Genomic DNA, 13,094 nt, shown 5'->3' on the forward strand with positions numbered 1-13,094 from the left:
TAGATATACAAACACCACTACACTGGACACACTACTTGTGCAATAGAAAACATGTCAATATGGCGCTCATAACAAATCTAAAATATCCAAACAAGTTCTTCCTCCCTCTCTCCCTCCCTCTCTCACTCACTCACTCTCCCTCTCTCTCTCTCCCCCTCCCTCCCTCCCTCCCTCCCTCCCTCTCTCTCTCTGTGTCAGGCCCATGCGTTGGAGGCTGATATGGAGGGGGAGTTTGTGTCAACAGCGTGTGTCTGTAGAGCAGTGATCTGCTGCAGGGTGACTCCTCTACAGAAAGCCCTGGTGGTGGAGCTCATCAAGAAACACAAGAAAGCTGTCACCCTGGCCATAGGAGACGGGGCTAATGATGTTAGCATGATCAAGAGTAAGTTAGAGAGAGAGAGGGATGGAGGAGAGGATGGAGGAGGGTTGAAGGAAGGGAGAGTGACAGAAGTGCTTGGTAAAGATGACAGAGATGGGAAGAATTGAGAGATAAGGGGAACGAGGAGGTATATTGAAGCAAAGTGCTCTGGCAGCACAGTCTATTTGTAAGGTAATGGAAAGTCCCCAGAATCCCCACTTTATCTGTTTATGTGTAGTTCTCTCTCCTTACGTCCTCTTTTCTCACGCCTCACCATGCCTTTCACAATTGTGTGTATGTATGTGTGCGTGCATGCATGCATGCATGTGTGTGTGTGTGTGTTTGTGTGCACGAATACAAGTGTGTGTGTGTGTGTGTGAGTGTGTGTGTGTGTGTGTGTGTGTGTGTGTGTGTGTGTGTGTGTGTGTGTGTGTGTGTGTGTGTGTGTGTGTGTGTGTGTGTGTGTGTGTGTGTGTGTGTGTGTGTGTGTGTGTGTGTATGAAAAGCAGAAGAGAGGAGGCCTCTGAGGGAGGAGAGGTCCTTGTGGTTTCACATCCTGTTTTCTGGGCTCGACACCATGTCCTTGGAGACATTACTCAACCTGTTGACTGGTTACCAAACCTGAATCTGAGGGAAGAGCATAGCAGGCTTCTGTGCCAGCCCAGCACTAACACCCCTGATAATTACACTTTTCAATTGTCTACAGTTGCTCTCTGTCCTTGTCTCCTCTCCTATATCCTATATGAAGTGTTTGTCTATTCCCCCCCTCCCAGCGGCTCATATAGGAGTGGGCATCAGTGGTCAGGAGGGCATCCAGGCAGTGCTGGCGTCTGACTACTCCTTCTCCCAGTTCCGCTTCCTCCAGCGCCTGCTGCTGGTCCACGGACGCTGGTCCTACCTCCGCATGTGTCGCTTCCTCTGCTACTTCTTCTACAAGAACTTTGCCTTCACCATGGTGCACTTCTGGTTTGGCTTCTTCTGTGGCTTCTCTGCCCAGGTGAGAGGTCAGGGGTGAGGGATCAGGAACGGGGGTTTAGAGGTGAGGGGTGAAGGCTTTTAGAAGTTGGGTTGAGGTAAATCATTTTGACTGTCAAAAAAACACGTTTGGAGTGTTTAGGAGGAACTATAAGGGTTGAAGTGAAGACTCATGGGGCATGACGTTATATTTGGGCTTAAATGGGGTGAGGTTCTCTACTGTGTGTTTCTCTCCCTCTATCTCTATCTCTCTCTGTTATCTCCCTCCTACCCACTGTCTCTCTCTTTTCTTTCTCTCTCTCGCTCTCTTTTTCCATCCCTCTCTCACTTTCCCTCTCTCCAACCCTCTCTCTCTCTCTCTCTCTATCTTTCTCTCTCTCCCTCTCTCCATCCCTCTCTCTTTCTCCCTCTCTCATCCCTCTCTTCATCCTTCTCTCTCTCTCTCTCTCTCTCTCTCTCTCTCAGACAGTATATGATCAGTACTTCATCACTCTCTATAACATCGTCTACACCTCTCTCCCCGTGCTGGCCATGGGAATATTTGACCAGGTGAGTCTCCCAAGCACACACACTCTGCCTCTGTACCCTTTGACCCCTGACCCTTGACCCCTGGTTGTTCCTCTTTCCCTCTGTAGGACGTCCCAGAGCAGCGTAGTCTGGAGTATCCTAAGCTGTATGAGCCAGGTCAGCTTAACCTGCTGTTCAACAAGAGAGAGTTCTTCATCTGTATAACCCAGGGTATCTACTCTAGTGTTGTGTTGTTCTTCATACCCTACGCCATCCTGTCCCACGGAACCCAGGGCACCGGGGAACCCCTCGCTGACTACCAGACCTTTGCTGTTACCACGGCTACCGCCCTGGTGATCGTGGTCAGTGTGCAGGTGAGCGGGGGAAAGGACTGTAGTATCCACTTCCTGTAGGCAACATGTGTGTTTGAAGGTTTGCTACATATGATAAACCGGGTAGTTTGGGTCGTGTGTATATCAGACAATATACCACGGTATTACGCAAAAAGACTTGTTTACTGTTCTAATTATGTTGGTAACCAGTTTATAATAGTAATAAGGCACCTCAGGGGTTTGTGATAATGGCCAATACACCACGGCTAAGGGCAGTTCCTAGGCACGACGCAGCGCAGAGTACAGCCTGGATACAGCTGTTAGTCATGGTATATTGGCCATATACCACAACCCCCCGAGGTGTCTTATTATATACAGTCTGATATACACCGGCTTTCAGTACAAACTGGGTGGTTAGAGGCCTGAATGCTGATTGGCTGAAAGCCGTGGTATATCAGACCATATACCACAGGTATGATAAAACATGTATTTTTACTCTTCTAATTACTCTGCATTGCGTCGTGCCTAAAAACAGCCGTTAACCGTGGTATATTGGCCATACATAGTACCACAGCCCCCACGCCTTATTGCTTAAATCTCTCTCTGCTTGTGTGTGTGTGTGTGTGTGTGTGTGTGTGTGTGTGTGTGTGTGTGTGTGTGTGTGTGTGTGTAGATTGCTCTGGACACAGGCTACTGGACAGCCATCAACCATTTCTTTGTGTGGGGCTCTGTGGGCACCTTCTTCACCATCATGTTGGCCATGCACAGCCAGACTCTGTTCAGCATCTTTCCCAACCAGTTCCACTTCGTAGGCAGTGCCCAGAGCACACTGGTCCAGCCGCTGGTGTGGCTGACCATCGTCTTGACCACAGTGATCTGCATCGTACCAGTTCTGGCGTTCCGATTCCTCAAACTGGACCTGAAACCACAGCTCTCTGACACGGTGAGAACAATATGCTTCTGGCCACACTCACAGCTCTCTGACACGGTGAGAACAATATGCTTCTGGCCACACTCACAGCTCTCTGACACGGTGAGAACAATATGCTTCTGGCCACACTGACAGCTCTCTGACACGGTGAGAACAATATGCTTCTGGCCACACTCACAGCTCTCTGACACGGTGAGAACAATATGCTTCTGGCCACACTCACAGCTCTCTGACACGGTGAGAACAATATGCTTCTGGCCACACTCACAGCTCTCTGACACGGTGAGAACAATATGCTTCTGGCCACACTCACAGCTCTCTGACACGGTGAGAACAATATGCTTCTGGCCACACTCACAGCTCTCTGACACGGTGAGAACAATATGCTTCTGGCCACACTCACAGCTCTCTGACACGGTGAGAACAATATGCTTCTGGCCACACTCACAGCTCTCTGACACGGTGAGAACAATATGCTTCTGGCCACACTCACAGCTCTCTGACACGGTGAGAACAATATGCTTCTGGCCACACTCACAGCTCTCTGATACGGTGAGAACAATATGCTTCTGGCCACACTCACAGCTCTCTGACACGGTGAGAACAATACGCTTCTGGCCACACTCACAGCTCTCTGACACGGTGAGAACAATATGCTTCTGGCCACACTCACAGCTCTCTGACACGGTGAGAACAATATGCTTCTGACCACACTGACAGCTCTCTGATACGGTGAGAACAATATGCTTCTGGCCACACTCACAGCTCTCTGACACGGTGAGAACAATATGCTTCTGGCCACACTCACAGCTCTCTGACACGGTGAGAACAATATGCTTCTGGCCACACTCACAGCTCTCTGACACGGTGAGAACAATATGCTTCTGACCACACTCACAGCTCTCTGACACGGTGAGAACAATATGCTTCTGGCCACACTCACACACTTCACACACACTGTACATCCCTCCTTGATCCAACACATCCTAATCACTGATCCTAATCACTGATCCTAATCACTGATCCTAATCACTGATCCTACTCACTGATCCTAATCACTGATCCTAATCACTGATCCTACTCACTAACACATTGGATAGGTGAAAACAGGAGTTAAACTCCAGATAGCATTCACCAATTGCCAGGCTGTCATTGTAAATAAGTATTTGCTCTTAGTTGACCTGCCTGGTAAAATAAAGGTAAAATAAAATAGTAATTCAGTCATGTGAAATCAGTGGAAGGGATGAAGAATGGATGCTGGATCATGACCAGTTCTTTATGATCCTCTGTTCCTGTCTCAAAGTCTTTCAGTGCTCATCTACATCAGTCTCACCTTCAGTCTGATCTTCAAACTGATCTTCAGGTTGACCTTCAATCTGATTTTCAATTTGACCTTTAGTATGAACTTCAATGTGACCTTCAATATGATCTTCTGTCTGAATTTCAATCCGACTTTCAATCTTACTTTCAGTGTGACTTGCAGTCTGATCTTCAGTATGTTTTTCAGTCTGACCTTCAGTATTTCCTTCAGTCTGACCTTCAGTCTGACCTTCAGTATTTCCTTCAGTCTGACCTTCAGTATTTTCCTTCAGTCTGACCTTCAGTATTTTCCTTCAGTCAGACCTTCAGTATTTCCTTCAGTCTGACCTTCAATATGTTTTTCAGTCTGACCTTCAGTATTTCCTTCAGTCTGACCTTCAGTATTTCCTTCAGTCAGACCTTCAGTATTTCCTTCAGTCTGACCTTCAGTATTTCCTTCAGTCTGACCTTCAGTATTTCCTTCAGTCAGACCTTCAGTATTTCCTTCAGTCTGACCTTCAGTATTTCCTTCAGTCAGACCTTCAGTATTTCCTTCAGTCAGACCTTCAGTATTTCCTTCAGTCAGACCTTCAGTATTTCCTTCAGTCTGACCTTCAATATGTTTTTCAGTCTGACCTTCAGTATTTCCTTCAGTCAGACCTTCAGTATTTTCCTTCAGTCTGACCTTCAGTATTTCCTTCAGTCTGACCTTCAGTATTTTCCTTCAGTCAGACCTTCAGTATTTTCCTTCAGTCAGACCTTCAGTATTTCCTTCAGTTTGACCTTCAATATGTTTTTCAGTCTGACCTTCAGTATTTCCTTCAGTCTGACCTTCAGTATTTCCTTCAGTCAGACCTTCAGTATTTCCTTCAGTCTGACCTTCAGTATTTCCTTCAGTCTGACCTTCAGTATTTCCTTCAGTCAGACCTTCAGTATTTCCTTCAGTCTGACCTTCAGTATTTCCTTCAGTCAGACCTTCAGTATTTTCCTTCAGTCTGACCTTCAGTATGTTCTTCAGTCTGACCTTCAGTATTTTCCTTCAGTCAGACCTTCAGTATTTTCCTTCAGTCTGACCTTCAGTATTTTCCTTCAGTCTGACCTTCAGTATGTTCTTCAGTCTGACCTTCAGTATTTCCTTCAGTCAGACCGTCAGTATTTTCCTTCAGTCTGACCTTCAGTATTTCCTTCAGTCAGACCTTCAGTATTTTCCTTCAGTCTGACCTTCAGTATTTCCTTCAGTCTGACCTTCAGTATTTTCCTTCAGTCTGACCTTCAGTATTTCCTTCAGTCAGATCTTCAGTATGTTCTTCTGTCTGACCTTTAATCTGACTTTCATTGTGACCTTTTGTCTGACCTTCAATCTGATTTTCAGTGTGACCTTCAGCCTGGCCTTCAGTCTGACCTTCAGTCGGGCCTTCAGTCGGGCCTTCAGCCTGGCCTTCAGGCTGTCCTTCAGTCGGGCCTTCAGTCTGGCCTTCAGTGTGACCTTCAGTGCAACCTTCAGTGTGACCTTCCGTCTGACCTTCAGCCTGGCCTTCAGTCTGACCTTCAGTCTAACTTTCAGTCGGGCCTTCAGTCGGGCCTTCAGCCTGGCCTTCAGTCCGACCTTCAGTCTAACTTTCAGTCGGGCCTTCAGCCTGGTCTTCAGTCCGACCTTCAGTCTAACTTTCAGTCGGGCCTTCAGTCTGACCTTCAGTCTAACTTTCAGTCTGTCAGCCATGCCTCCTGTCTTCTCTCTATACTATTGTGATTCTGTCTGTTTGTCTCTTCATTGATGTGACAGAAATTACACCAATGCCCCCTAACTCTACCAATGATTAACTGTTTGTGCGTACGCCACCACTCTCTGTATCCCGTCACATCTCTTCTCTGTAAATATTGACTCAGAACGAGTCTGTGTCTATCCTACAGACATGAATATAACTTAATGCCCTCCAGAACAGCTGTCCTTATCACCTTATAATACGTGATTATCACTAGGGTTTAATATTGTCCGAACACATTCTACACGTTCTACACATCCTTCCTGAGAATATTGCAACTGGTAGTGAGAGGAAGCCCAGTGGTTGACATTGGGAGAAAATGGGAGAAGATGGAAGGAGATGGATTTTGGCCAACATTCTGCACATTTTCTCATCGGGGAAGCTTTTGACCTCAATACAGTTTCCTGTCCCCAAAACTAAAATCTGTTATGAACAGAGTGGACTACTTTTTGTAGATTTTAACGTTTGCCAAAGTTGTAAAAAATGGCATTGTTTAGAGGGAATGCAAAGGCTAATTGAGTTATTGCACACGCTCACTCCACAGAGTAGGCGTTTTCTAATGGAAATATGCAGATGTCTGCTAGAACGAGCTAATAGGATCTCGCTAGCTTGTGCTTGGCTCTGCCCACCATTTTGCTTGTTCTGCCCACTATGACTCATTTGTTTCAATTGGAAAGACAGGATGTGGTCTATTTTGGTTTAGTTATAAAAAATATTTGATTATACCACTGTAAATTGAGAAATACGGACAGGAAACTAATGGTTTCTTCTTGTATTTGTCACAATTTACTCAACTCAAAGTTCTGTCAAAGTCACCACAACATTTGTTGATCTTGCCTAAATGTAGGCGTAAAATATGATGAGGTTATTAGCCTACAGGCTAGTGAAAATGTTATTTGTTTTAGCTTACCCAGAACTTTGACTGAAAGATGCCAGCCAGCTTGTTGGCTCTTTTCACTCCCCCTGGACCTGGCTATCAGGGGGATTCAGAAGGTTGTGGTTTATGACCTGGACCTGGCTATCAGGGGGATTCAGAAGGTTGTGGTTTATGACCTGGACCTGGCTATCAGGGGAATTCAGAAGGTTGTGGTTTATGACCTGGACCTGGCTATCAGGGGGATTCAGAAGGTTGTGGTTTATGACCTGGACCTGGCTATCAGGGGGATTCAGAAGGTTGTGGTTTATGACCTGGACCTGGCTATCAGGGGGATTCAGAAGGTTGTAGTTTATAACCTGGACCTGGCTATCAGGGGATTCAGAAGGTTGTGGTTTATAACCTGGACCTGGCTATCAGGGGATTCAGAAAGTTGTGGTTTATAACCTGGACCTGGCTATCAGGGGAATTCAGAAGGTTGTGGTTTATGACCTGGACCTGGCTATCAGGGGAATTCAGAAGGTTGTAGTTTATAACCTGGACCTGGCTATCAGGGGATTCAGAAGGTTGTGGTTTATGACCTGGACCTGGCTATCAGGGGAATTCAGAAGGTTGTGGTTTATAACCTGGACCTGGCTATCAGGGGGATTCAGAAGGTTGTGGTTTATGACCTGGACCTGGCTATCAGGGGGATTCATAAGGTTGTGGTTTATAACCTGGACCTGGCTATCAGGGGAATTCAGAAGGTTGTGGTTTATAACCTGGACCTGGCTATCAGGGGGATTCAGAAGGTTGTGGTTTATGACCTGGACCTGGCTATCAGGGGAATTCAGAAGGTTGTGGTTTATGACCTGGACCTGGCTATCAGGGGAATTCAGAAGGTTGTGGTTTATGACCTGGACCTGGCTATCAGGGGATTCAGAAGGTTGTGGTTTATGACCTGGACCTGGCTATCAGGGGATTCAGAAGGTTGTGGTTTATAACCTGGACCTGGCTATCAGGGGAATTCAGAAGGTTGTGGTTTATAACCTGGACCTGGCTATCAGGGGGATTCAGAAGGTTGTGGTTTATAACCTGGACCTGGCTATCAGGGGATTCAGAAGGTTGTGGTTTATAACCTGGACCTGGCTATCAGGGGGATTCAGAAGGTTGTGGTTTATAACCTGGACCTGGCTATCAGGGGGAATTCAGAAGGTTGTGGTTTATGACCTAGATCTGGCTATCAGGGGGATTCAGAAGGTTGTGGTTTATAACCTGGACCTGGCTATCAGGGGATTCAGAAGGTTGTGGTTTATGACCTGGACCTGGCTATCAGGGGGATTCAGAAGGTTGTGGTTTATAACCTGGACCAGGCTATCAGGGGGATTCAGAAGGTTGTTGTTTATAACCTGGACCTGGCTATCAGGGGGATTCAGAAGGTTGTGGTTTATGACCTGGACCTGGCTATCAGGGGATTCAGAAGGTTGTGGTTTATAACCTGGACCTGGCTATCAGGGGGATTCAGAAGGTTGTAGTTTATAACCTGGACCTGGCTATCAGGGGATTCAGAAGGTTGTGGTTTATAACCTGGACCTGGCTATCAGGGGGATTCAGAAGGTTGTAGTTTATAACCTGGACCTGGCTATCAGGGGGATTCAGAAGGTTGTAGTTTATGACCTGGACCTGGCTATCAGGGGGATTCAGAAGGTTGTGGTTTATAACCTGGACCTGGCTATCAGGGGATTCAGAAGGTTGTGGTTTATAACCTGGACCTGGCTATCAGGGGATTCAGAAGGTTGTGGTTTATAACCTGGACCTGGCTATCAGGGGATTCAGAAGGTTGTGGTTTATAACCTGGACCTGGCTATCAGGGGATTCAGAAGGTTGTGGTTTATAACCTGGACCTGGCTATCAGGGTGATTCAGAAGGTTGTTGTTTATAACCTGGACCTGGCTATCAGGGGGATTCAGAAGGTTGTGGTTTATAACCTGGACCTGGCTATCAGGGGGATTCAGAAGGTTGTGGTTTATGACCTGGACCTGGCTATCAGGGGATTCAGAAGGTTGTGGTTTCTAACCTGGACCTGGCTATCAGGGGGATTCAGAAGGTTGTGGTTTATCATAACCTGCTCATTGTGGTGACTTTGTCAGAGGGAACATATCAGATGTTCCGCTAAACAAACAGACAAGGTAATAGGCCTAGTAGTGGAGGACAGCACAGCGGCTGATCAAATCCCTGCCAGTCTGACTAGTCCAGCCTGTCTACTCATTTTTGTTGTTGTAACATCATGGAACAATGTTGCAAATGTCTATTTCCTAAGGGGGTTTGTGGACACAATGTACCTACCATTTTGTTAACAGTGAGTATGGCTGGAGCTTTGTGAATGTGAGATGGGGTTTGCCTTCAGTAACTGTGTCAACAGGTCGTGTGTAGCCTACACATGATAGGCAGCAATGCAGTTTATGGAAGTCATGTATGTAAGGATGTTTTCTACTGAGGACTATGTTGAGCAGGCCTATAGGCTAAATATGGTTGGCTGCTAGCGTTGTGATGACTGGTCTAATGTAGGTTGTGAAGCCAGGGAGTCGATATGTTCGCTTCATACATGCACCTATCGTGCATATTTAGTATTTTTGCATTAGTGCTGCATAACATGTTTTAATTATTGGTCTACAGGACCCGTCAATATTTCTCTCCTGAAACAGGAAGGAGCTTGGTCAGGAAGTCCCAGGATACCGGTCACCTGTATTAAACCCTACATATCCCTTTATATTAGGAAATAACACTCCTCTGTGTCCTCTCTACCTCTCCCTTTCCCCCCTCCCCCTCTACCTCCCCTGCTCTCCCTTCTCCCCCCTCTCCCTCTTCCTCCCCTGCTCTCCCTTCTCCCGCCCTCTCTACCTCTCCCTTTCCCCCCTCCCCCGCTACCTCCCCTGCTCTCCCTTCTCCCTCCCCCTCTACCTCCCCTGCTCTCCCTTTCCCCCCTCCCCCTCTACCTCCCCTGCTCTCCCTTCTCCCTCGCTCTCACCCACTTCCCCCTTCAGGTACGTTACACCCAGCTGGTGCGTCAGAAGACGAGGAAGCCAGCGGGTCGATGCATGGGAGGAGTCAGGGGCGGGGTCGGGGGCGTGCCTGAGGGTCGTCTGGGGGCGAGGGTCGGGTCCAGGAGGTCAGGATATGCCTTTGCCCACCAGGAGGGATTTGGGGAGCTCATCACCTCTGGGAAGAACATGAGACTGTCCTCCCTGGCCCTGGCCAACTTTGCCTCCAGACACAGCTCCAGCTGGATAGACACCCTGCGCAAAAAGAAACACTCAAACACACATCCCCCCCAGAGCGCCTCAGGAGAGAGCAGCCCAGCTCCTAGCTATGTGTCTGGATCAGCTCCCCCCCTGTCCAATTCATCCTCTCTCCTGGGGGGGTCGCAGGACACTCCCCTGGAGGAGGGAACACACACGCTGCCTGTCATACTCCCACAGGTGGCTTCTGGCCCTCCCACAACCACACCTCCAGCGTTAGCTCCAGCCCAGGTCCCCTCTACTGACGCTCTCACCCCCACCTCGGTGAGGAGTCCTGGGGGAGACTCGGTTGGTGGCTGGAACCTTAGTCTGGGCGCTGTACAGGTGAGATACTGTCATCTTCTTTAATCTGTTTCTCACACACACAACCTCACACACAACCTCACACACACAACAGTAACCGTGTGTTCCACCTTTCCTGCAGGATGCTCTATTTGGTTGGAGGGGCGGTGCCTCTCGCACCAGCGGAACCAGCAGCCCGGGACCTCCCCTTGTTCCCAAGGAAAACAACCACACCGTGTGAGACGGATGGACAGATGATAGAAAGAAGAAGGACAGGCTGTCATATCCCACTGGATTCTCTTGGAATACGTGAAGAAATACTGCATTTGGAAGTTTGGAATACTGAAGTTGGAATGTTGGAATGGCACTCACCCTGGGTTAGGAAGCGATCCAAAGTGGCAGCCATTGTAGGCAGAAGGCATACACACCCATCCACACCCACTGGTATTTGTATGACACTGTCGTTGCAATAGTGTTGGTACATATATGTATCCGTCTGAAAGATAGTGTGTGGTAGTTGTGATAGACATGCTCAAACTACCCACAACCCACTTCTCTGTCTTCTTCAACCAATGAGGCGGACTGAAAGAAGCACTTCTTCATGCAAATGATGTAACCATCTGCTGAAGAGCTTGGTACCACAGGGATCCGGAGAGAAACCCCGCTCCAACAACACCACTGTGGTTCAGACATGACTATACTATTTATACAATGGATCATATGTCATAACATATCAGATTGGTTCAAAACAAAGTATTGAATTGAGTCTTTATGACAGAAGAGAGGTTCATTTGGTCATCAGAAAGGTGGTGAATTGAGTCTTTATGACAGAAGAGAGGTTCATTTGATCGTCAGAAAGGTGGTGAATTGAGTCTTTATGACAGAAGAGAGGTTCATTTGATCATCAGAAAGGTGGTGAATTGAGTCTTTATGATAGAAGAGAGAGAGGTTCATTTGATCGTCAGAAAGGTGGTGAATTGAGTCTATGACAGAAGAGAGAGAGGTTAATTTGATCATCAGAAAGGTGGTGAATTGAGTCTTTATGACAGAAGAGAGTTTCATTTGATCGTCAGAAAGGTGGTGAATTGAGTCTTTATGACAGAAGAGAGGTTCATTTGATCATCAGAAAGGTGGTGAATTGAGTCTATGATAGAAGAGAGTTTCATTTGATCGTCAGAAAGGTGGTGAATTGAGTCTTTATGACAGAAGAGAGTTTCATTTGATCGTCAGAAAGGTGGTGAATTGAGTCTATGATAGAAGAGAGGTTCATTTGATCGTCAGAAAGGTGGTGAATTGAGTCTTTATGACAGAAGAGAGGTTCATTTGATCGTCAGAAAGGTGGTGAATTGAGTCTTTATGACAGAAGAGAGGTTCATTTGATCGTCAGAAAGGTGGTGAATTGAGATGAAATAGCAGAATGAGTGGTTTTTATGATCAGCTGATGTTAGACATAGTACTCCAATACACCTGTCTGTATCCAGCTGTTAACTATTCATAAACATGTCTTTAATAGGCCAAGTAATGCTATCTACCTTCTCTAATAATGTATGACACCGTGTAAACCAATGCAGTAGTGTAGAGCTGTCCCTCTAACCTGTACAGTCTGTATGAGGAAGGTCTCTGGAACCTTATCAGTGGTCCTGGTCTTTGTATTCATGGTTACATATTGCTGTGTCACCATGCCCAAAGACTTAGTCAAACCAGACAGGCTGCACGATCCTACACTCTTATGGGTACATACTACTGTACATTCTCTGTCTGACTGACATTTTCACATACATAGTCCGTCTGTTGTTTTAGCCAATAACTTGGCAGGACACTGAGGGGTTCAGTCAGCCAACCAATGACTGAACAATGCAGGATGTTGTCCTTGCTGGAATGTTGTAGTATATGTCATCATAAGTTCATGGGCAGAGTTTCTGTGTTCACTATAGTTCTCAGTGAGAACGCCATTTTAAGCTTACCGGACACAGCAAGACTCCTCTTCGTCATGTTCTTCTTCATCCTCCTCCTCTGCACCATATTGGTGACCTGCTGCTGGGCCCACAGACAGAACTACAGTTATATCTCAGACTCTGAGCCCCACCTGTACTGGGCTTAAGAGAGAGGAGATGGACTTCTAACAAAAACCTGGACCTCCATGTTGCTTTGGGGCGGACTGAGTGTGTGGGAAAGTATGCTAATATGGGCTTATACAGTCAGACAGTAACCTGTAGTTACCTAGAGACTGAGCTGGTCTAGGAACAGGAGAACGTGTTAATGAGGGAGGGATCAGGGATGTTGTTATTATTAAGCCTTAATAAATCCACAGTAATGATGATCAACCCAATTCATCCCTCTACTAGGCATGTCATCATGTAGCGTATTCCTTCTATACAGCAGGGGGAAACAAACCCAGTCCTCCAGGGCTACTGGAATGATGCTTTCACTGTTGTACTCTACAGCATACAGCTTCTGATTAGAAAGATATAGGATGAAACTAGGTGAGACAGCTG

General features: G+C 46.9%; 1 protein-coding gene across 5 annotated transcripts in view; it reads left to right on the top strand.

The window, feature by feature from the left end:
• The window catches only part of LOC106595355 (phospholipid-transporting ATPase ID), an 85,619-nt gene extending 72,696 nt beyond the window's left edge, over positions 1-12,923 (top strand). For 3 of the 5 annotated variants that reach the window (XM_045718945.1, XM_045718946.1, XM_045718944.1), the window contains 7 exons: positions 199-382; positions 1,132-1,355; positions 1,799-1,882; positions 1,969-2,214; positions 2,846-3,115; positions 10,063-10,641; positions 10,742-12,923. In XM_045718945.1, coding sequence (XP_045574901.1) covers positions 199-382; positions 1,132-1,355; positions 1,799-1,882; positions 1,969-2,214; positions 2,846-3,115; positions 10,063-10,641; positions 10,742-10,840 — 1,686 coding nt within the window. In that variant the 3' untranslated portion in view covers positions 10,841-12,923. The remainder of the gene's footprint in view (positions 1-198; positions 383-1,131; positions 1,356-1,798; positions 1,883-1,968; positions 2,215-2,845; positions 3,116-10,062; positions 10,642-10,741) is intronic. The other 2 variants (XR_006769986.1, XR_006769985.1) reach the window with 2 other exon arrangements.
• The last annotated feature ends 171 nt before the right edge of the window (positions 12,924-13,094 follow it).

Source organism: Salmo salar, chromosome ssa05 (assembly GCF_905237065.1).
Source record: "Salmo salar chromosome ssa05, Ssal_v3.1, whole genome shotgun sequence".
NCBI classification, from domain to species: Eukaryota; Metazoa; Chordata; class Actinopteri; order Salmoniformes; family Salmonidae; genus Salmo; species Salmo salar.